This window comes from Heteronotia binoei, chromosome 20 (assembly GCF_032191835.1).
Source record: "Heteronotia binoei isolate CCM8104 ecotype False Entrance Well chromosome 20, APGP_CSIRO_Hbin_v1, whole genome shotgun sequence".
Lineage (NCBI taxonomy): Eukaryota > Metazoa > Chordata > Lepidosauria > Squamata > Gekkonidae > Heteronotia > Heteronotia binoei.
In genome coordinates this window covers 38,521,928-38,549,534 of record NC_083242.1, presented here as the reverse complement: position 1 = coordinate 38,549,534, position 27,607 = coordinate 38,521,928, and the positions used below count along the sequence as shown (strand labels likewise).

The window sequence follows — 27,607 nt, the reverse complement described above, 5'->3', positions numbered from 1 at the left end:
GATGATGATGACGGATTGTGGCCATGGAAACAAATCCAACCACCTTTCCAGAGCAGCACGGCTTTGCACCCCACTGCCTATCAGGAGACCATCCTGCGGTCTTGCCATTTCTCTTTTTTTCCAGAAGCCCCCTCTTACCGGCTCTTCGGTATGACTCTCATAAAGATATAAGCAAATGTGCATTTGTCTGGGTTTACATACAAAAGGCTTATTTTATATATATTTTTATATATATTTCCCTCCATGGATCTGCAATAGCCAAAAAATAATAATAATAATTCCAAAACACAATGTTTGTGAGAAACAATACAAATGATATAGCCATGGTTTATCATCACGTGAACGTATTCATCATATCCTTGACCTACGGTTTGCCTTTGTGCCCCGGTACCTCAAGAGGGAGTCCAGCGGAATCTACCTGAAGGCACTTGTTATCTCCTCTCCGCTGAAAGAGTGTGGCAAAGAGCGAGAGGGGCATTGGCCCAGCATGGCATGGCTGTGATCTACCCAGGCAAGAAGAAGGAAGCCTCTCTCCTGCCCCCTTCCTCCCCCCCACACACACTTGGAGGGCTGCCCGGGGTTTCTTGGGACAGAGCTCACCCCCACTCAGCTTCCCAGGACATCACATGCTCCTCGAGCTGTTCAGCTTGGTCAGTTCGTTGGCCTCCTCAGGACCAGCCTCTACACAGTCATTTTTCTCAACAGGCTTACCACACCTGTGCCGGTCGTCCAATTTTACAGACTCTTTTGGGAGCTTCTTGAAATATGGCAAAAATTCTGAGTTATGATCATGTGCGTGGGGCACCTTGTCCGCATTCTGCGCTGAAGGCACCAGGTTGGTGATCTCGTCTGTCGGAGACCTCCCAATGCTGCCGTCCACTTGGACGCGGATGTCAGGAGAGATGGACAGCTGGTGGTGGGGGACAATCCCATTGTCCATGCACCTGGGGTACAGGTAGGTCTTCATCTGACCTTTGCCCTTCACGTTGACTGTCCCCCTGTAATCAAAGTCATAGCCCATTTTGCTCAGGATGCGGTAGCTCTCCTCACTCACCTGTATGCGGCACTCCACCCCCGTAGTGTCCATCCGGCTGGCAATGTTCACAGTGTCCCCCCAGATGTCGTACAGCAGCTTGGTGGTGCCGATGACCCCCGCTGTCAGGGGCCCGTGGTTGAAGCCGATCCTCAGCTTGAAGTTGAACCACAGCATGTTGTTGTTGAAGTCGTCCACCACCCGCATCATTTCTTTGGCAAATTCGAAGAGGGTCTGCAAGTGCCCATGGGGGCTGCTGCTGTCCTGGGACTGGGAGGCGTTCAGCCCAGAGGCAGCCATGTAGGTGGCCCCGATGGTCTTGATCTTCTCGATGCTGCTGTAGTCCGCCTTGCTCAGGAGCTCGTCGAAGTCCCCAATCAGCTCGTTCAGCACCCGGTAGCACTCCTTGCCACCTTCGTAGTTCTCCTCGTAGAACTCACTGAAGTTCACAATGCTGGCAAAGATCACTCCACCGCTGTCGTGGTTCTTCGAATAGCTCTGGGAGACTTTCAGCTGCTCAGCCACGTGGTAGGGGATGATGTTCCTCAGCAGCCAGTCCGCCTGATCCCTCATGCTCTGGATCTTGGTGCGGTGGAGGTCCGCTTCCACGTCACCGTGGTAATGGAGGCGGTAACTGACTTCGAACTCCCGATTTAGAAACCAAACCAAGAGCAGCAGAAGGAAGAAACCCAGAATCACCTCCTGGCCAATCAAGTCTGCTGGCTTCCTGAAGTCCTCAGAGGTTGTCCTGTTGCATGGATTGTCTAGGGAACTAGAGCAGAACAAGACGGAAAATGCATGCATGACAAACATCTTTTTGCACTGTGTGTATACCACAAGCAGAATTTTTATCCTTTTTTAAAAATCAAATTTCTAGCCCTTTATTACCACAGTAATAAGCTTATCAATATGTTATATGCAGGACATGAAGCATTCTCCAGAGCCATGACTGGGGGGGGGGGGGTTGTTTTCATGCTTCCCCGTGGAAGCCATCTAGGAAGGCAGCCCTGTGAAATTCAGCAGGATTTCAAGTCATACGTGCTTGACAAGACTGCCGTGTGGTTAAGTCCAAAGGGCAAATGCAGATGAAATTCTACCAAGAGAAATAAAGATCTCTGATACTCTGAAAATAGCCGCTGCTCTTCCACCTACTATTAATTGGGGCATTAACAGAACACCTTTTTTTTGCCTGGAGTTCATTTGGTGCCAATACGGCCATTTCCCCCACTGCTACAGGATGCAACGTTTTTAACAGCAAGCTGCCTCTCCTATGCCTGACAGCTGTTTTTTCTTTAAATGGCTCTCATTCTTTCTTGCAAAGGGCTCTAAGGCCCAACAGTCACCAGAAAGGCCACAGAATGTTAATCCTTACCTGAAGTTCTGCGTTGGATCAAAATAGGAGGTTTCCATAAAGCTAAAAAGAAGCAGAAGCAGCATGTCAACAAGACCACACACATTTCCCACTAAGGCAGCCGCTCTTGCCACAACCTGGCCTGGTCCTGGCAGCCCAGCTGTCATCCTCAGCTCTCTTCTCGCAACGGGATCTGCCCCCAATGGCCCTGACCACCTCTTACTGCTTCCCTGTCTGGAGAATACAGGCAGGTTGATGGCTGGGAAAAAGCTAGCAGGGGCAACACACCCCTCAGTTGGCACCATCTCCATGGAGGAAAACCGTGACTGTGAGGCACCTAGGTGCAACTGATGTATCGTGCGGCAGACAGCAAACTGGATGCAACTGATGTACTGTGTGGCAGGCGGGCAAAGTGCTGACTGGAAGTACAAATTGCCAGTGAACACCACAACCAAACTGGCCTCGTTATCAAGATTAATACAACCACTGTACAGAGTGGGGGATGGTTACTCTCTGAAGAGCCTCCCCAACTTCTCTTACAATGTCCCATTCTACATAAGGGGCAGAACATCCAAAACTTCCAATGAAAGGGCTACTGTGATAAAGGAAAAGGGCTACAATCTTGGCTATGACCCCAGCAGGCAGCCTGCATTAGGACTTCCAACACAGAACCCTCTTAAAGTCCACAACCTAGAAACTTCAGCCAGTACAGAACCATGCCATTTAACTATCACCAGAAGCAAGGCAGAATATGCACATTACACCAATTCTGCAGTCACTCTGTCAGCTACCAATTTGTTCATGGGTTCAATTCAACGTTCTCGTTCATCTAAAAAGGAAAAGTCCCACCCAGTTATCATTTCACAGCCTATGTGAAGTGGAACCCGTTCACACGGGATTTTGTGAAAGGTTGCTTAGTGCCCACTGAATTGTAGCCAGTTTCCAGCACTGTGTTCGTTACATATTTTATATTATACTGCTTATTGCACTGTTTGCCAGTTTTGCCATTCAATCTCTGTTGCCTTATCTGTATTATATCATTTTAGTGCATTGATCTAATTTTTAAATCCATTTTTAATGTCTTTCCCCATGAGCTCACTCAATTCTGTTGTGTCTAGTCTACCACTAATTATTTCTATAAGTACTTACAAAAAAAGGGTTTTCTATTTAAGTGAATCAATGTGATTTTTACTGAAACAAAAGTAGGATGTCCCAGTGTATTTAGCAGCAGCATTTAACTATGCATTTGTTCAGGTGACTAAAGCTGTTTCTCTTTTTTACAGGTATAGTTGGCATGACACAAATCTTAATGTCTCTTTGTTATAATTATCAGTATATGGAGATGAAGGCTCTTGGCTGAGTACAGAGTGCTGGAATGGATCACAGTCCCGCAATTCTAGGAATTGCCATCTTGGCAATTCTGTAACAGCGCCTGTGGAAACTTAGACTGACGGAAAGTTGCTCAACAGAAAAACAATGAGATGGGATTGCTCCCACAGTCCTACTCCCCGACTTGCCCCAGAAACCTCTGAGATGCCACCCAAGGGAGCCTCAGCAACCCCTTTCTAGAGCACTGCTGCATCCTAGGCAGGAAAAAGCAGGCCGGGCTTCCTGTTCTCCCTTCCTCATGAAACCAAGCTACTGGATCAGGACGTAACCGACTGTTCTTCCTGTCTCCTAAACTATCCACTCCTTCAACCACAAGACATTATTTGATTTGATATCCTTTTGTTTCAATAAATGAATCCGAAGAATTGTGAGGAGTAATAATAACCATCGTATGGCCATCGTGTATAGTATGGCGAGGAGATCCTAAGACTGTCTAGCAGCCAAAAGTTCTAGCTCTTTTTAAGCATTATGCACCACTCGGCGGTGAGCTAGACTTGTCTTGCGAGGGCTGGCTATCAGAAATGCAGCTGGGTCTCCACAGCAACTGCAACTGGACTAGTGAACTGCTCTCATATGGGTCATATGGGTCATTTTCTCTAGCTAATGTAATAAACCTGTACAAAATTTGGAAGACAAAATTATATACCGTACCTACGTAAAAGTTTGCCATTAGTTCAACCTTTGACAACAACTGTGCTAAAAATGAAAGTTTATGGAGCCAGGTTCCACAAGGGGGACTCTGGCATGTTATGTGACCCCCCCCAAAAAAAGAAGTCGCTATGAGACCTTATTTGGGCAAAGCAATGGACCAAGGAATGAGGCACTGATGGTCTTATCTTCATGCCAATTTTTCCAAGCAAAAATGCTTCCTCCTCCCACAGATTCAAGACCCAGCTGGGGGGGATGAGAGGAATAACAAGGGCACCTGCCTTTTGTGCCCTCCAAAGACAAAAGCAGCATGGCAAGAGAGGAGTGTTGGAAAGAGGAATGGTGGCAAGGGTTCTCTTTCGTGTTTGGTTGCATATTTTATATTGTTCGTACTGCATTATTTTAAACTCTGCAATCTGCCCTACAGTTTCAGCAAGAAAGGCAGGACTATAGATGGCTGTAAATAAAGAAGCAGAGAGACCACAAAGCCAGCAGTGGGCAACTGGACAAACATGAACTGCTTTGAAATGTCTGTTTTCACTAAGGAGAAAACGAACTGTTATATTTTTGTGAAGGAAACTCAGAATATATCCTTAGGAAACAGACTACCTAATGGTGTCTGCAAATATCAGGAAGGTCAGGGAAAATGTCAATGCTTACCTTAAGTTCTGCGCTGAGTCCAGGTGGGAGATCACAGAGCTGAAATAGAAATGCAAGGGGAAACACATATCAACAAGGAACCAAAAGTATACAGCGAGACAACAGGAGGAGTGTTTCCAGAGAGCCTGTCACTCTGTCCAGAGAGCCTGGAGAGGAGGCGGCTGAGAGGTGATAGGATCACCATCTTCAAATACATGAAGGGCTGCCATATAGAGGATGGTGCAGAATTGCCTTCTGTGGCTCCAGAAGGTAGGACCAAAACCAATGGGTTGAAATTAAATCAAAAGAATTTCCGGCTCAACACTAGGAAGAACTTCCTGACCGTTAGAGCAGTTCCTCAGTGGAACAGGCTTCCTCCTTGGGAGGTGGTGGGCTCTCCTTCCTTGGAGGTTTTTCAACAGAGGCTAGATGGCCATCTGACAGCAATGAGGATCCTGTGAACTTAGGGGGAGGGGTTTGTGAGTTTAGAGCAGTTCCTCAGTGGAACAGGCTTCTTCCTTGGGAGGTGGTAGGCTCTCCTTCCTTGGAGGTTTTTAAACAGAGGCTAGATGGCCATCCGACAGCAATGCTGAGGGGGCTGGACTAGATGACCCGGGGGTCCCTTCCAACTCTATGACTCTTACACTGTCCCAACCTCCTCCCCTCATTCCTGGAGGAAATCTCCAAGTCAAGACTGAAGTGGCAGATTTCCTGCTAGATACACAGAACTAAGGAATCTGCTCAAGCAAAGCCCAGCAGCTGATGTTCTCCAGAGCTCCTTAAAGCTGAACAAGAAGAGCTTCCCCACCCTTGGGGGACAGGTCGATCTGCAGCAGCACACATCACAGCTCCAAGGCTAACCTGTCAGGACACAGAGACACGTAGAGCAAGATGAGCAGGACAACTCCCACGAGGGTGGCCAGAGAGGATCGCATCCAGGAGCTGAGCTGGCAGAAGTTACAGTACTGGACGATTGTGATCAGGATTGCACAACACATGAACATCGTGCACTGCAAGGAGCAGAAACAAAGAGCCACCATCACAATCCGCTACTAGCTTCAATGAAGTCTTCAACAACTAGAACTGGGGAGGGGGAAGAGGACTTCCCTTATAAAACACAACAATTACACAGGAGCCCTGTCATTCCAGCTGTTCCCAGGGCCAATTTGATGAGGGCTTCTGGGCAATACTGTCCCAGTGGAATCTCACAACTCCCCCCCCCCTTATTAACAGTCTCTCACAACCCCTCCCCCCTCATTAACAGTCAAGCAAAGAGAAGTGCAAAAGCCTCGGAACAACAGTCATATGCCCCCCTTGCTCTTCAGATAAGGACACCAAGCCAGCTTTTTGGAGGGTCCTGCTGACCACAGACTTCCATCCCAAAGTCTGGCCTGGAAAAGCAAACTAAGCTCCATAGTCCACCAGAGGGGGGAAATGCTGCGGTCCAACTTGGCTGCACAACATGTAGCCACAACAACCAAATACGCTGAGCAGAAGGGCATTTAGCAAGCATTTATTAACTGCCAGCATTCCTCCAGGGATCTCCAGGTGGGGTTTTATTCTTACACTCACCCTGCAAGGTAAGCTGGAAAGAAGACAGCAACTTGCCCAAGGACTGCCACCCTCCTTCCCTGCATGCCAGCCCCCACACACCACACCACCTCTCTTTGTCCCAGGGACCACAGAGGCCGGGCAGCTGCAGGGAGAACATCTGCTCTGATGGGGCCAAATGGGCAGGGCACATGCAGGCATCTTACATTTTGGGGCGTGCAGCTACCCCACAGTGCAGGGTTTCTCTTGACTGCCCCGCTTCTCAGACTACGTAGAGGCAGTCCTTGTCTAGACAGGAATACAAGGACCTCTGCTACCCCCAAGGAACCGCATCTCTATCTGGCGTTCATCGTCTCAAGGAGGAGTGCCATGCCTGATAACTCAGAACAGGGAGGTCACCCTCAAGGCACGTATGGGGCTTCTCACACCAGTCGCTCACCCACAGGATACTTGGAGGAGGAGGAGGAACAGAAGGGAACAGCACTCGACAAAATGCACCAAACAATGAGACTGCACAAAACAACTTACATAGATGTTGTTTTCAAACTCAGAAGTGAAGTGTGAGAAGACCGCAATGGCAGGGAGAGAGATCAGAATGGCACCAATGAAGTGTCGCGGCAGCCAGCCGGCAATCATCTCCAGCAGGCGCTTGGTGCAAGTCATCACATCCTCCAGAAAGAACACCATTCTAGGAAGAACAAACACACACACACGCTCAAAAAACGTTTCCCAACACAGTCCGCTTTATTCCTGACACAACTAAACCCCAAAGATACACTCATGGCTGGAAGGCCCACCGTGACTAGGTGCTCGGTAATTCCTTCATCTTCAGCCATAGACCCCAACCCTATTTAACAACAGATAGTACATTTCAGGGAGAAGAGACTTAGCGTTTCCCTGTCATACCCAAACGTGCCAACAAGGGTCCTCAGCTCTCTCCCTCCCCTTTCTCTTTTTTCACACTAGAGATGAGAGTGGCCAAAGCTAACTAGGCCATGATCTTTAATTATGCCTCAAAATGGGTGCTGCTTGACCTAGACACGCCTACTAGAATAAATTCCACCCAGTATAGTTCCGCATTTCCAAATTTTAGGAGGTGGGGAACAGAAGCGTCTGCTTTTTGCAAAGATACTGGAGAGTTAATGTAATAAACCTGCACAAAATTTGGAAGACAAAATTATATACCGTACCCATGTAAAAGTTTGCCATTAGTTCAACTTTTGACCACAACTGTGCTAAAAATGAAAGTTTATGGAGCCAGGTTCCACAAGGGGGACTCAGGCATGTTATGTGACCCCCCCTCCAAAAAAATAAGTCACTATGAGACCTTATTTGGGCAAAGCAATGGACCAAGGAATGAGGCACTGATGGTCTTATCTTCATGCCAATTTTTCCAAGCAAAAATGCTTCCTCCTCCCACAGATTCAAGACCCAGCTGGGGGGGATGAGAGGAATAACAAGGGCACCTGCCTTTTGTGCCCTCCAAAGACAAAAGCCGCATGGCAAGAGAGGAGTGTTGGAAAGAGGAATGGTGGCAAGGGTTCTCTTTCGTGTTTGGTTGCATATTTTATATTGCTCGTACTGCATTATTTGGAAGACAAAATTATATACTGTACCTATGTACGTACCTATGTACGTACCGTACCTGCAAAGGCCGTGCAGCCCTCTCTCCAACACATGGTTAATCACTGCCCAGAGAAGCTGGTTCCTGCCACTGCCATACAATTTGTAAACCAAAGGGGCAGGTCTTTCCTTGGTTAATACCGCAGGGGTTTCCTAAAAGTAAATCAGAGGTCTAGGTGGCTTTGCCCGATTTACCTAATGGAGACAAAAAGGGACAGCATCTCCAACAAGATGGCGATGACAACCACGGCCACCGCGGCAGGTGGAGGAGGGGACGCAGCCATCCCGTGTCTCAGGAAACAAGTGACAGACAGGATGAGGAAGACCACTGCAGACAGGAACACGTCCAGAAGGGAGCTGAAGGTAGCACTGGCAAAAGTCTTCACTGGTGTGTTTCTTATCACCTGTGAGAAGCAGAAGAGCATGAAACTGGCTTTCAATGAAGGTGGCTTGGGAGCAGATACCAGCAATGCCCACAACTTTTGTGTCTGCATTCAATTCCTCCACCCCATAAGGCAAACTGCCTGCTGTTAATGGCAGGACAAGTGACATGTCTGAGGATGAGTGAAGCCCTCATGAAAGCTGTTCCTGAAAACCAGACTTTGTATCTTTAAAAATCCCTGTTTTATAATTCTGGGTCAAACCTAGCATGATAAACTGCACCAATGACAGGTCATCGTGCCGCTGGGTTTCTTTCCTCTCAGCCTCACAACTCAGAGCACCTCAGCTGCCAAAGGATATCACTAGGGCACTGCAACTACGTTTTACAGCCCAGGCATCTTCGGCAGGAGAGGACACCTTTGTTTTTGGGCTGTTTTCCCCCCTCCTGTCCAGTCACAGCTGACTTCTGGCAACTCCTGGTGGGGTTTTCACGGCAAGAGACTAATGGAAGTGGTTTGCCATTGCCTGGCTCTGTGTCACAACCGTGGATTGTCTCCCTTCCAAAATACTGCCCAGGGCCGACCCTCCTCAGCTTCCAAGATCTGACAAGTTCTGTCCAGTCCGCTGTGAATAGAGACTGTCTTCTCAATTCAATTAAGCAAGTCAGAATATTTAGAATTTCATCCAGATGAAATAGACACCTTCAGTCATATTTTCAGGATACAGTGCGGAGACTGCTTTATATCCTCAAAGCGTAGTCTGCAGTTTGCTGAATGTTATGCCGCTTAAAGAAAAGTTCTGTGCAGGGGCACGAGGGCCGTTTCTGAGTCTCTCAAAAGCCACAGGCAGCTCTTCTGCAGGGCGAGCAACAGCAGCACAAGAAGCAAAGCAGTCCAGGGAAGCTGATTCAGACTTAAGAAACACCTGTAGGACTTGTCTAGTCTGCTGTCCCATAATTTTGAGTGCTACAACCCAGAAGCCAAACACAAAGCAAACATGCAAAGACACACCTCTTCTTGATAGCTGCTCCTATATGCCATCTCCAAATCCTGATCCAGGAAGTTCAGGCTCAGTTTGTTAATGGGCGGTTTAAAAAAATAATCTTTCATCAAGCTAGGAGAGAGATTGATAATATGTTTAGTACATTTTTATGCCACCCAGCTGCCAAAGAGCTCTGGGGCAGCATATCTATAATTCTGCCTTCCTCTCTTTTATCCTCACAATGACCCTTAGGCATGACTGGCCTAAGCCCAGGTCACCTAAAGTCTAGTCTGATGCTGTAACCACTATATCACAACCACGCTTAGTAATCAATAACAAGCAACTTCAAAAGAACCATGAACATCAGCCATTTCATTAACTAAGTGTTCAGAAGCAGCCCTCTCTGTCCGAAGCAGTGTCTGAAAGCAGTGACCAAGTGGATGCAAGTGAACAGAACGATGCTGAGTCCAGGCAAGACAGAGAAGGTGCTACTAGTTAGAATGCCAAAGTTCTGGCAACTGACAGGCGCTAACAGGTGACAAAGAACTGAGGGGTGGCTTCAACCCTGGCCTGCTTCCTGAAAAAAGGTAGGAGCTGCTTTTCAAAGTGCCTTTCCACCTGAATTTAGCCTGCAGGCTCTCTTCTAGATCAGTCTGCCCTTGCTATGCTAATCCACTCTTCTGTAACTTCTGAACAACTAAAGTATGTTTTACATGCCAGTGATCCTGCCTTATCCACTTTATAAGCACACATCCATTGAGTGCCAGTTATACTGCCTCCCAATTCGCTTCTGGGTTCAAGATGCAGTTTTAATCTGTGAAGTTTTTTGCAACCTGCACACCCTAAGGATAATCTCTCCCAGTCAGTGTTCTCTCTAAGCTGAGTTAGTGTGAGCTAGCTCAGTTTCAGTCTCCAGCTCACACATTTTTGTCTTAGCTCAGAGCAAACTAATATATGCAGTCTCTCACAACTTTAATGCCAGTAGCTCACAAAGTATGATTTTTGTTCACAAGACTCCACAGCTTAGAGGGAGTTCTGCTCCCAGTATGTACCCACGCCCTGACTGAGACCGAACAGCCAACAGGACCCACAGTCTCATCTATCCACCAGGCCAAGAACAGGCCTTTCCAGTAGCTGCCCCACCCTGGAGTAATATGGAAAGCTACCTCCCTTGTGTGTTTCCACAAAGTCTACAATGTGCTTTTAGTTTCACCAGCATTTGATGAATCAATTGTATGGCTGTTCTTATAGTGCGATGATTTGTTGTAAAATGGCTGTGTAGCACTGCTTTGTAATTACTTACTGCTGGTATGTTGCTTATTAGGCATTTGATTATTGTAAAACTGCTTTGAACACAAGAAGGCACTAGAGAAATTTTAAATAAGGGTCCTGCCCAGCCCAGGCTGGGACTGCGCGGGGGGCCCCCCTGCACTCGCCAGCCGTTCCCCCACCACCACGACACCCGGGGAGTTCCCTGCGTTGCTGCCGGAGGCCCCCACAGCCGCCCAACCAACTACCTGGGACGCTGACGACACAGCGATGCCCCCAGCAGCACCCCTCAACCAGCGCACTCGCCCGCAGGCACGAGGAGTCCGGCCGACACGGAGCGCCAAGGGCAGCCAGGGCCAGGAGCCAGAGACAGAGCCCAGCAGCAGTAGAGGGAGGGGCCAGACGGCTAGTGCCACCACGCCCCGACGCTCCACGGGGGCCGTGGACAACCCAGACACTCCCAAGAGGCCAAGCCCCTGAACGCCTCTCCTTGCCGTCCGGGCTTTTGAATGGGGGTGGAGCCAGAAGGGGGTGGGACCCAGGGAGCGGGGAGGGGACAGGCAGAGGCATAAAAGGAAGGGAGGCACGAGGTCGGGGAGGAAGCTGGCTGGTAGAAGGAGGGGCTGCCTCCTGAGAGAAAGGCGCCCATACACAGCCAGAGAGGTAAGGGGGTCTGAGGTGCTGTAACCTGGCTCCCACCCCTCATTCTGAGACCTCAGGGGAGCACTTGCACAAGACCCAAAAGGGGCAGGCCCATCAGGGAGGGCGACGGCCGCACCTGGGGACCGTGAGAGGCGCCCGGGGCACAACAATAAGATATAAAATAATATCCACTTCTCTTCTGAGAAACTGACTTTCAGTTTACTTTCTGCTTGATGCCTCTGTTCTTAACATACTCAAGCCAGTGAAGTAGGGAGAAGAATGTCCCCTCTAAAATAGGGTACTTAAAGTTTGCATAGTGATCTTTGGGGGAAGAAATACTAAGAACAGTTCAAACAGCTAGACAGCACAGGGACTTGGTCCAAATTCCAACAAGACAGAAATCATGAATTGCAATATAGTCTGCCTGATTCCTACAGAGTTCAGATTCATTTGGGAAACACTGCTTTTCTTCTCACGTTACGCATATGTGTGTGTCCCTCTCCTTTTGACTTGCCACACAGAACTTTCTACTTGCAGATTGATGCCCTGAAAGTTCTTATGTTGTTCAGCAGAATTCAAGAGGTTAAGTTTCTGGGTTGCTCCCGGCACTGGTTTGTACTCTGATTCCACAGAGCTAAGACTGCTCAACAGATTTCACCAGGCTCTCAGCTCCGCAGCTGCAAGACAGGATACATGAGCCCTCTCCTGCTAGGAAGACCCTGTTTGGATGGCATGCACATGCAACCACCACCTGAGGACTGATGCGGCACAGCAGTTGAGTGCATGAGCCCTGAGGAAGCCCAGCTCTGTTCACTGCAGCCGGGCTGTACAAACACAAAGCTCAAGGAAGCACAAAGGCCCGAGCTGAAAAATCACACAATGCCCTCCTCCAGTCTTTCAAGCCCTTCATATGCATTCACCCAGCAATCCTTCAAAGGAAGGCCAGGGCTAAGGCAGGGCGGGGGGGCAATGCTGTAAGGAGGATGGCCAGCTGAGGCCCATAGAGGAAGTTTGTGGAGGAGGTAGAATTGGGCACGATGACACTCACAGCCACTATGGCACAGCAGCCCTCGAGGCTATGACAAGAACTACGACGGGGACACAAGCAAGGAGAGGGCTAAAAGAGAGGGCTCCCTGCCCTGTGGCACCAGCTGCTGCAGGCACACAGCCTAAGGGAACTGACTGAGGCCTCCTACTGGTGAAGTTTGGAGACCGGGGTCTGGCTCCATCTCACCTGTCTTCTTTAATCACATCCACAAAGTGAGCGTCTGTCTTCTCTCGGATGTTTTTGAACCTTAAGGGCAGAAGAGCCGACTGATCCAGGCTCACCCCAGCCCATCTCCCTTTCTCCTGCAACATTTCATACAGCGATGTCTGGCTGTTGCTCAGCTTCTCTTCCAGTGGAGGACTCAAGAGTCCGTTCTGAGCCTTTGGACTGCATCCCACAGGACCCTGGTGCAGAGCAAAGGTAAAAGAAAATGATGACAACGCCACAAAAGTCACAATTTGCATTGTAATTCTTTGGACTGGGATCAGACTAAATTAGCAACTTTCAACAATCGCCCCTTCAAGCAGTACACCCACCCCAGGGGAGGGAGTGGTAGAGCATCTGCTTGGGAAGCAGAAGGCCCCAGGTTCAATCCCTGGCATCTCCAACTAAAAAGGGTCCAGGCAAGTAGGAGTGAAAAACCTCAGTTTGAGACCCTGGAGAGCCACTGCCAGTCTGAGGAGACAATACTGACTTTGATGGACCCAGGGCCTTATTCAGTATAACGCAGCTTCATATGTTCTTCATGTGTTCAGAATTCTAGACAAAATTTCAAAGGGACGGACAGTGGCTCAGTGGCAGAGCATCTTGGGAAGCAGAAGGTCCCAGGTTCAATCCCCGGCAACTCCAACTAAAAAGGGTCCAGGCAAGTAGGAGTGAAAAACCTCAGCTTGAGACCCTGGAGAGCTGCTGCCAGTCTGAGTAGACAATACTGACTTTGATGGACCAAGGGTCTGATTCAGTATAAGGCAGCTTCATATGTTTAGGGTCCTTTGTTCCCCACAAGAAGCATTTATGGAGATTTGTGGGCTGGGGGGGGGGGCGGTATGGCAGGAAGATACTGTGATCATGGTAGAAAATTCAGCCTGGACCAATTCTCAAGTACATCTCAGCATAAAACCATCACAGTTATTGCATTTTTGCCTTCAGGCATGAGCTGGTGGGTGGGAAGAGGCAGGTTAATCATCTTCATTTAGAACAGGCTCAGCACATTAAACTATTATCTTAAGACAGGAGACAATTGGGGGATATATTTATTTACCAAATATCAAATTCTTTACCCTCATGAAGGCTTTGCCTGCGTTTCTTAGCGCCTCTTTCTCCTTCCAGGGAGGAGTTCAAGGGCAGCACAGACGGAATTCCTCCTTCGCGAGGCCAGCCCGGAAGGCCCACAAGCCAAGAGCAATTTGCCCCCAGATGCCCTCCCAGCCCAGCCTCTCCCCCACCACCCCGCTAGCTCACAGACACCCTCGAATTAGGAATGCTCCCAATTAAGAACTGACCATTAGGACAAACTGCAGCCTGACATTCAGTGAACCATCATGATTCATTCAGACAGGAAAAGCCCCACCTCTGAGGCACTCTGAAAAGAGACCCCAACTCCGAGAGGCTGAATGTTCAGATTTTATTAAAAAGAAAAGAAAAGGTTGGTTTAAAAAAAAAGAACATCTGCAGCAAAACAGCACAAGTCAGGTTCTTCTACAAACCAATCCTAGGCGGGAGGCAGATAAGACACAACGGAACAGCTCAGCCAGTGGCAAGCACGATGGCCTGCCACAGGATCCTTCTGTCCACCTCCTCCTACCTACTTATTTAATAGTTTAGTTTAGTTTTATCCTACCCTTCCCACAAATGGGCTCAGGGTGAGTTACAGCATCAGTTAGAAGATACACACAACTTTAAACTATGCCATTAAATAGCTTTAAAAGACGGCATCCAAATTATCCCACCCTGTTTCTGTGCTTATGCATGAGGGGAAGGAAGCCTTTCAAGGCTGGTTTCAGAGGAGAGCCGGGCAAGACTTTTTTTTTGGGGGGGGGGGGTGGAATGAAGTTTTAAGAATCAAAGCACTTAAGGGTGCTTTTTAAGGGGAAGACAGCAGCGATTCGGGGTGGGGAGGGCAGGGAAGGAGGCACGAGAAGCGGCGGCAAGGGGGGAAGACAGCAACAATTCGGGGTGGGGAGGGAGGGGAAGGAGGCACAAGAAGTGGCGGCAAGGGGGGGAAGACAGCAGTGATTCGGGGTGGGGAGGGCGGGGAAGGAGGCACGAGAAGCGGCGGCAAGGGGGGGAAGACAGCAACAATTCGGGGTGGGGAGGGAGGGGAAGGAGGCACGAGAAGCGGCGGCAAGGGGGGAAAGACAGCAGTGATTCGGGGTGGGGAGGGAGGGGAAGGAGGCATGAGAAGTGGCGGCAAGGGGAGGAAGACAGCAGCGATTCGGGGCGGGACAGGAATTTTTTAAAACAAAAAAGGTCGGGGCAGCTAATTTGGCACTCCTCCAGGGCCGGCACCCTAGGTAAATGCCTTTCGTTGGGGGGGGGGGGGGGGCAACAGCTGAAGAGGTCTTTGCTTGCAGCACGTCTCATTGACTTCCCAGAGACATCTGCTAAGCCACCAGATGCCAGGCTAGCTGAGCCTCTGATCTGACCCAGCAGACCTCTTCATACGTTCTTGTATATCTAGACAGTTCTGACTCTTCCAGACATAGGCAAATACAGCTTCTAGAAACATCTATGTTCATTCCGCTAATGAAGACTGTCAGCCACAAGCTTGGATCCCTAAATGGGACAGTTTCCACAAGCAGCGTACGCCTTTCTCACCTCTACTCTCCCGCTGCAGGCAACAACGCCCTCCCCCAAACACTACAGCAGAATGGGGAAGGAGACAAAAATGTTGTATTCCGCATGGCAGAATTCTAGAGCTTATCACCACTAGAACAGCAGCCTGTTTCTGGGGCTTGGAGCTACCATATGAATTATGCAGAGCAGCCACAGAAGAGAGCAAATAAGAATACCTTTGTGAGGTTTTTATGTTCATCCTGACATCCATTCTGGATAGCTGCTTCCTCTATACTTGGTGTGCAGCTGGGTGCCAGTGTAACATTGCATGAAGGGCATGTCTAAAACCCAAAAAAGAAACATCAAAAATTAATTTTTATCTTCTCATAACTGGCCCGCTTTCACTGACATTTCCAAACATTTCAGGATTTTGAACAACCTAACATCAACAGGATGTTGTCAATTATCTGCACTGTGGAAGCCTTTCTTTCCTTAAAACATGATATAACTACAGCAAAGAGGTCTTTAGAAATCACAGCGGGCTGCATGAGGGCCAAGAAACTGAATTCCAGTCCAGATTAGACTGAGATGCTGTCCATGCACAGCAGTCTTATCAAGGAATTAAATCAGCTTGTGGGACATGGGATTGACTGCATTCCCTCTGAAACACCAAGCCCCGTGCTTGGAGGCATTATTTAGACCCAACAATGCACATTCCTGTTCCTTCTATGGCCCACAGAGCTTTCGCCAATATTAGCTGGTGGTTTCACCAGCTGTCTCACTCCCTGTAGTGTTTGTTTTTTTCCACTGATTCATAATTTAGGGGTCCCATAGAAATAACTAAAATAAAATCCACATATTTCTGGATCAAAACTTCAGGAGTTCCTTTCTGCCATTTCAGATGTTCCTGAGCTGAAATGAAACAGCAGGTTTTGAGTCTAATGTTGGACTGGAAACACCCAAATGCATATCCCTGAGTACCATATCTGAATCATGAGGCCAACAACGTGTGAACCCAAGCGACATTACATGCTGAAACATTCAAATATCAAACTCTTCATCAAAACAAGACATGTGAACATTGTGACTGTCTCTGCTAAGTCCACTACTCAGCACAACTTGTAAGCATGTTCCTAAGAAACACCAGCAGCTCCAAATCCTAGCACAACACTAGACATTTTTAGGAGGGATCTGCTGTGTTGGAAGACATGAAGCTGCTCCACTGAACAGGCAACAAGGTAGACAGCCCAATGGAGGGAAACCATCTGCCTGTCACCAATCTTTGATGGACACATTTTCAATTTCAGTCAAAACAACACCAAGCTGAGAAAGTGAACCACAGGCTGAACCAACAGATGGTAGAACAAAGTTAGCCCTGTCACCAACTGTTCTATGGTCCGTGTGTCTCTGAGCTGATTCTATAACATGAACTGTGCAAATGGCTAACTGAACTATTAACAACAGCTTCAAAATGCTCCTCTAATGCTTGCAATAGCTGCTACAAGTGGTTTCTTCAAGCAGCCATCTGCACAGGGTACAGTGGGAGGGCGTTCCAACAAGCAACAGCTTTTCTTCATGTATACCCTATCAAATTTCAAGTTGATCAGCCTGTTAAAGCAGGACTAAGATTTAGCAAGCAATTACTGGAAGCTTTTTTATATGTGGCTACCACTCCCTCTTGGAGGTTTTCAGATTTGTTTAGCAACTGGAATTGAAGAGGGACTATGTTTGCTCTTTCAACACTGAGAAATCTTCCAGCGTGCCAAATTAGTTTGCACGGACATTCCATTCACTCCATGACTTGCTCAGTTCTACTTCTGGAGCGCTCCTTGAGCTGGATGGAGAGATCTGACATTGCATTATTGCCAACATCACAAAACGGTTCTTACACATTTCGTAGGAAACATCCACTGCCACTGGAAAACAACGAACGCCTTTGTGCTTGTGCCAGTGACGCTTCCGCCCAGTTTTGCTGTGTGCAATTCAAAACAACGGTGTTCACCTTTAAAGGGTCACGAGGATGTGAGCATCTTCCGGGGCCACCGCCTCCCACATAAAACATGCCTGAACGTTCAGACCTACTTCAGAGGCTCCATTGCTTAGGCCCCTCTCCCCCTGATGCACGGCAGAGTGAATTCCACGAATCAGCTACCACTGCTGAGGAGAGCCTCTGCCCTCCAGCTGTTTGGTGCCTTTCGGAGGCCGCCAGGTGAAAAGTGTCACTGACACCAGGAAATGGAATTCAGTTTGCTGAGAGAGAGGCAGATGCTCAGCTGGGTATTTTTGGTTAAGCTGCTTTTATTCCACACAGCTGAGCTTGCAGAGTTCTTTCACAGTTTTATCGCTAACCTCTCCTGAGCTGCATGTTCATCACACCTGTCTTCATTTGTTCTTCCATGGCCACCGATGCTTATATTGATTTTAATTTTACTTCTTTTGCATGTGTTAACTATATTTATGTGACTTATCTCTATGTGCAGGAAAGTACTTACAGAATACAAAAATATTACAGCCTATAAACAATGGATTAACTAATTTAATGTGGCAAGCCATAACTACCAACAGAGAAATCAATTCAGGTCTACAAGAGATTTTAGAAGTCTTTATAATATAGTTACTTATTCACCATCACTGATAGCATGCCTTGTCACAATTCAGCACAGACAATTTCACATGCCTTCGACCCATTTCCCATTCCTTCGACCCACCCTCCGCTAAAATCAAACCTCAGTAACTGAACTGAATGTAATTCCTCCCCTCAGCTCCATCTCCTACTCATCCCTTGAGGACTGAGCTCCCTGGACTAGGGATCTGTTCCTTCGCACGTACCTCCTCACAATTAAAATAACGTGAGAGATTGTTAAAACCTACAAAAAACTAAAGGCCTCCCAGAACGGAAAAGGCCATAACAGAAGCCCTGCAGTGACGGTGTCAGGTGTCTCTCCTGGGGGGGCGGGGGTATAGTTTCAAATTGGAGGGCAGGGGCCAGGAGTGGAGAAAGCCCTTGTATTTATCTTCCACCAACCACACCTCTAAAAGGGCCACTTCCCTCAGAAAGCTTCCCACAGATGCTCGACATACCCAAGCAGATGGATGCTGGAGAATACAGACTGTAAAGACACAATGGACCCAAGCATTTACAAGCTCCATGGGCTAAAAACAGCATTTTGAATTGAGCTCTGACACAAAAAGGCTTTACATTTTTCACTGTGGCAGATCTCTATTAACACCCTGGCCACTGCATTTTGTACCAGCTGAAATTTCCAAACTGTCCCCAAAAAGTCACTCCCTCCCTCCCTCCTTCCATGAGATAGCCAGGAGGAATGCCATTCTCTGGGAACAGCCGCAGACCGGTAAAAAGCACTCCATCATAATGAGCCAGTATCACAATGCCCCTGTATAAATCGATGGTGTGGTCTCATTTGGAATACTGAGTGCAATTCTGGTCACCACACCTCAAAAAGGATATTATAGCATTGGAAAAAGTCCAGAAAAGGGCAACTAGAATGATTAAAGGGTTGGAACACTTTCCCTATGAAGAAAGGTTAAAACGCTTGGGGCTCTTTAGCTTGGAGAAATGTCAACTGCGGTGTGACATGATAGAGGTTTACAAGATAATGCATGGGATGGAGAAAGTAGAGAAAGAAGTACTTTTCTCCCTTTCTCACAATACAAGAACTCGTGGGCATTCGATGAAATTGCTGAACAGTCAGGTTAAAACGGATAAAAGGAAATACTTCTTCACCCAAAGGGTGATTAACATGTGGAATTCACTGCCACAGGAGGTGGTGGCAGCTACAAGCATAGACAGCTTCAAGAGGGGGTTAGATAAAAATATGGAGCCGAGGTCCATCAGTGGCTATTAGCCACAGTGTGTATATATGTGTGTGTATACATATATATATAAAAAAATTTGGCCACTGTGTGACACAGAGTGTTGGACTGGGTGGGCCACTGGCTTCTCTTATGTTCTTATGTTCACAAATTTCTGTAAGAGCTCTCCAAGCTGCAAGCATGATCTACATGGCTTGCATATTCTCTGACTGAGAAGGCTGGACACCGACTTCTGGATCAGCTTCCTATCCCTTAAACTACATGCTTCTGTCCTGTCTGCATTACCTTTGCTTATTCATGCTTACTGAGAGCTTTTCTGCCTTCAGCCACATTCACGGCCCCCCTGGAAATATCTGGAAGGGACAGACAGAGCTAAAGGTTATCAGCATATCACTGATCCTTCAGCTTGGGTTTCCAGAGAGTCTCTCCCATGATCTCTGTGAAATCACTGGAGGACTCTGGCATGTTAGAAGCCCCCACAGCTCCTTCTGCAGTCCACCCTCCATAATGGACTGGAGCAAAGACAAAAAGTTCATCCAAAACCCATCTAGGGTGAACATTTTTTAAAAATCTGCAGTTGATGGTTATCTAACACTGCCAAGAAAGCCATCGAGGATGTACTCCCATAATGAGCTGACTGGCATAAATCATCTTCTATGGTGATCAAGGTAGTGCTGTATCCAGGTCAGAAACCAGATGAAAAAGTATCTACACAGGCTGTATCATTCTGAAATACCTGGAGTCACCACTTTAAGGAATGTTGCCTAGAAGCTGCAGATCTGAATCTGGCTTATCCATGCCTGAAAAATCTACAGAGTGGTTCCCCCCCTCAATAAGGATCCCATCACTGCCTCTTTCAACAGCAGAGGCAGTCAGCTCTTAAGCGAAAGAATTATTACTAGTTTGTGCCATAAATAAGGGAGTTCTCCCCTGGCAGATTAAAGCAGCTGGGATGGAACGAGAGCTGCAAGATCAGTGGCTGCATCATTTCCAGGTATTCTTCAGGTTGTAGAAACAAACAAGGTATTCATCAGAGGAAAACAGAGGAGGACAGTCTTTTCTGCTTTCACCACCACACCACAAGCTCAGCTATGAACTCTTGTGTTCAATCAGGCATGGCGGGAGTCTCTTTCCACAGTCGCTCTCATTCCAAACGCTTCAGAGAACCCCAGGGGAACCAGCAGTACCCTGGCATGTTGGAAGCAACTGTCTCCCAGGGACCCATCAGGTGACTGACATGGCTGACAGCCAATCAGCAGGGATGCCAGGAAGCTTTTCCAGAGCCACTCTTCCCCAGGAGCAGAAGATTAACTGGGCCGTTAGTTTAAACTAGGGAGGGACACTAATCGAAGTACAAATCGCAATTTGTGCCTAAAATAGTTGATTCGTGGTTCGTTTAGAACTGGTTTGAGTACTTATGCTACGCATGCCCTGCAAAATAAAGCAGCTTGTTTTTTGGCTGGTTCATCCGTGTTGTTATCAGCGGGGGATCCTCCTCCAGCACTGAGATGTGCCTGGTGGGATGACATCACCTGGAAGTGACGCTATTGCGCCAGGCACATCACCCCCGCAAGCCTGCGTGGCGTGATGGCTTCACTTCCGGATGAGAGCATCACACTGGCCACGTCCATGGCGCACCTGCGCTTTCTAGCCCTTCCAAAGCAAATTAACCACAATTCATTCAGAAAATAAAAAAACCCCACAAAACAAAACAAACCAATGAACCATGAAACAAAACAAATCACCATTTTCACATTCCCTGCATGTCCTTAGTTTAAACCCCACCAGGCAATGATCTATCTATAACAGAGTTATCTTGAATTCTTCCACCACCACCAGATCAACCATCTCTTGGTCTGCACAAACAATCTCATCAAAGAAGGTGTGTCCAGCTATATGTCTTGGGCTCACAGTGTCACTTGACTCTGTCCCACAGCTGCTATGCTCTGGAGATAAAGCATGGGTGTTGAAGTCTCCAGCAAGTTAAGTCAGAGGGATCTTCAACACCAATTGGCATATAGAGGAGTGAGCACACACAATTTCAGATAGACACACTGATGAAGCAGAACATTTGTGGAGAACAGAAGTTGATCACAATCTGCTGGCATCGTCCCTGATCTCACCAGCTTGAAACCTGACAGGCACAACTGAGAGAACTCAACTAATGCTACTGTGTTCCACCAAGCAGTATTGGTGTGTTCATCCAGGGATAAACCTCAGATGTTCCCTATTAATTGACCTGGCATTTTAAATACAGTGATTTGTTGGCAGGATGCTTCCAAAGGGAGACAAATTAGTAAGAATTCTTTTGCTGCTTTCTCTTAACCTAGTAAGTCTGCTTCCGACTGCCCCAGATCCAGGGGATGGCAATGTGATTGCTGTCTCCAATTATCTACTCACCACTCCAGTTCCCCAAACACACCTTACCTGGGAGTCATATGCACTAATGCAGCAGAAGGAGAACTACTAGAAAGCAGAGGGATTTACACACCTAAAAGTTATCCGAGAGACCATTTGGGTAGCAAATCGTTTTAAAATCAGTAAATTAAACCTGTCTAAAACTATGAAAGAAAGGTTTAAAAAAAACCCCACTAAAAACCAGAAACAGTGATTAATTTATTTTTTAAAAGGCAACAGAAAATAAAGTTCTTGATCGTCTAACTGAATTAAGTGACACACATTGATCACAACCATCCCACCCTCCTCAAGCCCACAGACAAATTAAATTTGTGGCAGAGGACCTCTCTCACAGGAACAAATTTCACATTAAGAACAACTGCCGTCATATATAATTTGCAAAGCACTGCAGACTATCTGACTTCATCTGTGGCTCAGGATTCTCTCCCATTATATGCGTTTGTGAATTCACTGTCCATGGAGCTGTGCATTTGTGAATTCACTCCATGGATAGAGAAAGCAAGAGCCCCCTCCCCACTCCACCCATCACCATCCTTTGCCAGTCTCCAACTGCTCAGAGCTGCAGTACTTTTATCTTTCCTGTAACACCACCAGGAGGTTGAGCCAAAAGACAGAGACTTTGGCCTAAAGTTCAAATGTGCACCCAAGTTGGGGGTTCAGGTCTGGATTCCCACATCCAGCCCTGGTCATCTGTCTCAGTCCTTCACTTAACAAATGCAAAAACCCAACTGAAAAGGAACAGAATGTTTATTTCTCCTTTTTCAGGAATTCACAACAATCAACACAGCTGCATCTTTCCCAGCATTTCCCCCATGTTAGCTAACTAAGCTGAATTTATGTTTTCTTTGAGGAATTAAACAATTTAAAAATCAGGAATAACCACACTGAAGACAAGCCAAACACAGATATAGCATATACATGCATTTGAATCCGTTTGATTGAAGATTTTCCGACCAATGGAATAAAGTTAGAGTCCAGTAGCATCTTTAAGACCAACAAAGTTTTATTCAAGGTATGAGCTTTCATGTGTACACACTTCTTCAGATACAACAAAACGGGGAAAAAACCATTCAAATTTATAGAGAGGATTGAAAACCAAATCAGTATATAACATGATATAGATGTTTTGAGCCAAGGGTACAGAGTCAACAGCTGTATCAATCCAATTAAGAGGGAACAACACTTAAAGTAATAAATATGTCAAAAAATATGTCATGTGTACACACGAAAGCTTATTACACCTTGAATAAAACTTTGCTGGTCTTAAGGTGCTACTGAACTCTAACTTTATTTCTTTTGCTTCTAACCAACACAGTTGCCCACCTGGCTCTGTCTTCCAACCAATGACACAACTGTGCCTGTGTTTCGGTTAGCGTGTGGGAGTCTGAGCTCCAGCTCCGTGTACAGTTTGCCAGGTGACCTTGGGACATTAACTCACTCAGGCTAACCTGCCTGTCACGATGGTAAGAATGAGGAAAGGAGACCCATGCCTTGGAGGAAGGCTGGGACCCAACATACCGACTTAAGTTTCTGAAATACCGTTTCTAGCTAAGCATCTCAACAGAGGTACAAAGAAGAACATATTTGACAAACCTTGTTTCTCTCTGGTGGTCTGCAACCCTTTCCTACGTCCTCAACATCCTCCACTGATGAGGCTCCCTGTAACTTGCTTCTGTCTCCTGCTTCAAGGCCCGGGAGCAGAGTCTGTGAGCAGCTGCAAAGAGGATCCTTAACTTTCAAACCAGATATCAAGAACGTTTTCATGCCTACGGGAAAGTTACAGTTAGAACAGCCGAAACAGTTGTTCTGTCTACATCACCGCGGAAAGCCCTCTTTCCACACACAGAAGCTGCATAAATGACATTACCCTCTACTAGCACCAGCAGGGCCAGTCGCTTACACCACCAGCCCTCCTTCCAGAATCAGAACTAGGCCTATCCTTTGGCAACAAGACTGCATTTCATCGGTTGCTAAGCCAACCCTTGCAGAGTTATTTTCTTCAGCTTCTTTTCTAATCCTTCCTTTAAACACACACACACACTCCAGAATTGCTTCCTTGTATAATATGCTGTATGACAGCCTTTAAGGCTACCACTGTTTATTAGCCAGCTGCCACGCTCATTGGCAGGGTCAACACGTTAGCTTTAAAAGCTCTACATCTTATGAGAAATGGAAAGCTGGCACTGGAGCCTTTGCAAGGATGTTCTATTCCTCTGCAAGAGAGTGAGGAAGGGAACACACAGCCCCTCCAGCTTCTATATCCTTCCTTCACGCAGCAACAGTTACATCAGCATTGAGTAATAAAGGCAGCACAAGTCTTTCCAGAGAAGAAAGTGACTCACTTGTCAAATTAAGAGATTTCCAGTATATCTAAGAGTGCATCTTCAGGCAGGCTTTGATGGGGATTTAGCCCCATTTCGTTCAGGGCGGATTGGGGGGGGGGGGGGGCTGCGTCATAAAATATATCCACAACATATTTCATCATGCACAGGAACAACAATCTTGACTCACTGCAGCCCCTCTTATTTTCTTGTGCTGGACTGAATCTACACAGATGTTATGAAGTGGCCCAAAGAGCTTTCAGTTATATTTGTGTTGTTGTGACACCGTATAAATGTCAGGCCAATTCAAAGCTACCCATAAAATAAAGGCTTTTATTTTAGCCATAAACATTTAACCATAGTACAACTTGCAATCTGGAATGAAAGTTTACGGCAAATACACATAAAAGGAGTCATGTTTTCATAGCAATACATTCCTCTGGCTATGGCAGGCTTCCTATTCCTTAGGTTTTGAAGCTGCATAAATTTGCTAAGGCAGCTGGTAGAGGCAAACGGGTACACGTTCAGTCCTCAAAAGTCTTCTGCAAAGGCCACATTCATAGAGCACTGCCAGACAACAATAATCCTGGAATGGGGGGAGGAGTTATTAAACATAGAAATGCACTGGCACTGTTCTACATCACTGGGCATCTTCTACACTTCAGGCACTTAAATCAGCAATAAGTGCAAGGATTTCTCCAAACAACACCCTCCCGCAACAAACACTGCTTCAGATTTTGTGCCCAACTGGCATCCTTAAGGAATTCATTACAACATTCCAAATATAGATGGCCATTATCTGAGGAAAAGGAAAGCTACTTCAAGAACTGCATAAGACTGAAAATGCCGCAGGAACACTGCACCTCTACAGCTTGTTCCCTCCAGGAAAGGCCAAACTCGCCTAAGGGAGATGGAGTGCTTTGATTTCATGCCATTTCCCACTCCCAGTCCTATCCTTTATTCCCAAAGGCCAGGTTACTTCGCTCTCTCCTCAAATTCTGCTCTTGCCTACAGTTTAAAACAAAATTTAAAATGCACAGAAACTGAAGGTATTAACACCATTTCCAATATTTCAGGTCCACGGCTTTATTGTACAAAAAGGCCAGCAGGAACTCATTTGCATATCAGGCCACATCCCTTGACACCAAGTCAGCCAGAACTGTGTTCCTGCTAAGAAAACCCCAACAACCCTGCTTCAGTCTGAATCTCATTTTGCCTTTCATCTGGTCTCCAGGTTTCTGAGAGTCAACATAAAAGAGCTGACGATAAGAAAGGGTCAATCATTCCTTGAGGAATATCCTTTTGTCTTTACAGCAAACAAAAATTAACAGCTTTTTAGCCTCCCTGGGACCTTTAGGACCAAAAAAACTTTATTCAAGGTATGCACTTTTGTGTGCACACACACTTCTAGTTATGTGTGCACATGAAAGTTCATACCTTGAATAAAACTTTGTTGGTCTTAAAATGCCACTGGATTAAAAATCTGTTCTACTGCCTCAACAAAGCTGCCCACCTGGATCAAAAATTAAAAGCATCTATAGAAAAGCAAGAATTAGCACACATTCTTTCCTAAAGTATTTGTTCCAGTGCTGGTAACAAGTCTGAGTAGTCTGAAATATTTTTTGATGCTAATGGCAGAGGTGAATGCTTTACTCACTAGACGCAAGTTCTAACAATTACAGCTTAATGTAAACCTAGCAAACTTTTTTTGCGTGTGCATCTAACACAGGGGAAACAGCAAAGAAGAATGTTTTATTGGACATAGAAATATGAAAGCAGATAGCTACTCAGCTTTCCTAAGCATCGTATTTTATTATAAAACACTACAGTCACACACATCTGAAAATATAAGCCTTTACAGCAAACTGAATGTTGTCATGTTCTGAAGTATTTCAGCATGCAAAGGTGTTGTTTTCAACCCTCTTCGAAGGGTCTGCGTGTAGATACCTGTATAATGAATTTATGGGCTGGCTAAGAATATGCACAAAATTGCATTCCAATTTCCCACTGTTTGCATGGCAGTAGTCTGAGACTACAGTAAAGAATAATGGAAACAGTTGAACCCTTTTAAACCAAGTTCCATACGAAGGAAACTGGTGTACCTTTAAGCTGGTCTGCCACCACACTCTGGCCGACTCGCTCAATCACCTTCCCATCTTCCATTTCATAACGGTCATCCAGGTATTTTGCCGTGGCCTCTGATATGTGCACCTTCCCAGCCACGCCCAGTTGCTCCATCAGGTTGGCCAGGTTGACATCGTTGGACCACACGTCAAATTTAAACCGCCGCATTCCCAGAATGCCACACAGAACAGTCCCAGTATGAACCCCCACCCGCATGTTCACCATCTCCTTCTTCTCCTGGCAAAACTGTTCAATGGCCTTGATCATGCCCAGGCCCATCTCGATGCAGCAATAGGCGTGATCCTCTCGTGGCTCAGGACACCCAGCCACGCAGTAGTAACAGTCGCCCAGAGTGCTGATCTTCTCACACTTTGTGTCCTCGCACAGCCGGTCAAAGCGACCGAAGAGATCGTTCAAGAGCCCCACCAGGGCGTGTGCGGATTTGTTAGCGCTCATTTTGGTGAAGCCGACGATGTCGGCAAACAGAATACTGACGGGCTCTATCTGCTGCATCTTGAAGGGGCGGAATATGATGGGGTTCTTCTGGAGGGAAGGCTTTTTCTTGCGGCTCTTGGGGCTGGAGGTGGAATGGCGCTTGACGGAGTTCTCGCTCTCGTCGTCGCCCTGCTTCATGAGGTCGTCGGCGATGATCCTGGGCATGACGGAGTGGATCATGCGCTCCTTGAGGGCCTTCTCCACCTCCAGGTCCTTGCCGTGCATGATGGACTGGCCCACCTTGAGGAAGGTGCTGCGGGAGCGCACCTCGGACATGATGAAGAGGTGGACGCCCGTGGCGTGGATGCAGAGGTGCAGGAGGGCCCTGCTGAGGAGCTCCCAGTAGGGCAGGGGGGGCCCCCCGGGGGGCGCCCAGCAGCTGTGGCGGTGGAAGTGGAAGGCCAGGGTCTCGAAGAGCGCCGAGTAGGCCAGGCCCAGGAAGAGGCTCAGGTAGAGCGGCAGGTGCATGACGGCGTAGAGCAGCAGCAGGGCCCCGACGCACATGGAGAAGCCGCCCACGGGGGAGAGGCCGGCGGCGGCGTTGCGGGGCGCGCCGGGCAGGGCCTGCAGGTGCGGGGCGAGGGTGAGGGCGAAGAGCAGCAGCACGAGGGCCAGGGCGGCGGCGCCGGCGTGGCGGGCGTAGCGGGGCGAGAAGGTGAAGAGGAAGAGCGCGAGGCAGGCGGCCAGCGCGCCCAGGGCCGGCGCGGCCACGGCGGCCCTCCCCGCGGGGCCCAGGCGCAGCGCCAGGTGGGCGGCCCACAGCAGGCAGGCGGCGCCGGTGTAGGAGAGCGCGTAGCGGAAGCGGCGCCGCGCCTGCGGGAAGCAGCGCTCCAGGCAGGCCTCCTCCAGGTTGCTCGAGTCGAACTTGGGGTTCCACCACTGCGCCGAGGCGCGCTCGAACAGCTGCGGCAGGCGGCGGCGCGGGCGGCGGCGGCGCGGCAAGGGCGCGGGGGAGAGGCCCGGCTGGAGGCGCACCGTCACGTCCCCGCTCGAGTCGCAGCTCACCTCCGTGCCGTGCGGCCGCCGCCGCGGCAACAGCGAGGCCATGGCGCCCTCCCGCTCACGGCGCCCCGCCGCCCCCGCCG

The 27,607-nt window shown here is 47.9% G+C and overlaps 1 protein-coding gene across 1 annotated transcript; it reads right to left on the bottom strand.

Annotated features, from left to right (window-relative positions):
- Positions 1-188: 188 nt before the first annotated feature.
- ADCY9 (adenylate cyclase 9) lies at positions 189-27,569 on the bottom strand. The gene is made up of 11 exons (XM_060260497.1): positions 26,006-27,569; positions 23,176-23,348; positions 15,567-15,671; positions 12,742-12,959; positions 9,626-9,728; positions 8,430-8,638; positions 7,140-7,299; positions 5,922-6,070; positions 5,082-5,120; positions 2,406-2,447; positions 189-1,805 (listed from the first exon to the last, which is right to left on the bottom strand). Exons 1-11 carry the CDS (start codon positions 27,567-27,569, stop codon positions 623-625), a joined length of 3,945 nt encoding a protein of 1,314 aa, XP_060116480.1. The 3' UTR covers positions 189-622.
- Between the last annotated feature and the right edge of the window lie 38 nt (positions 27,570-27,607).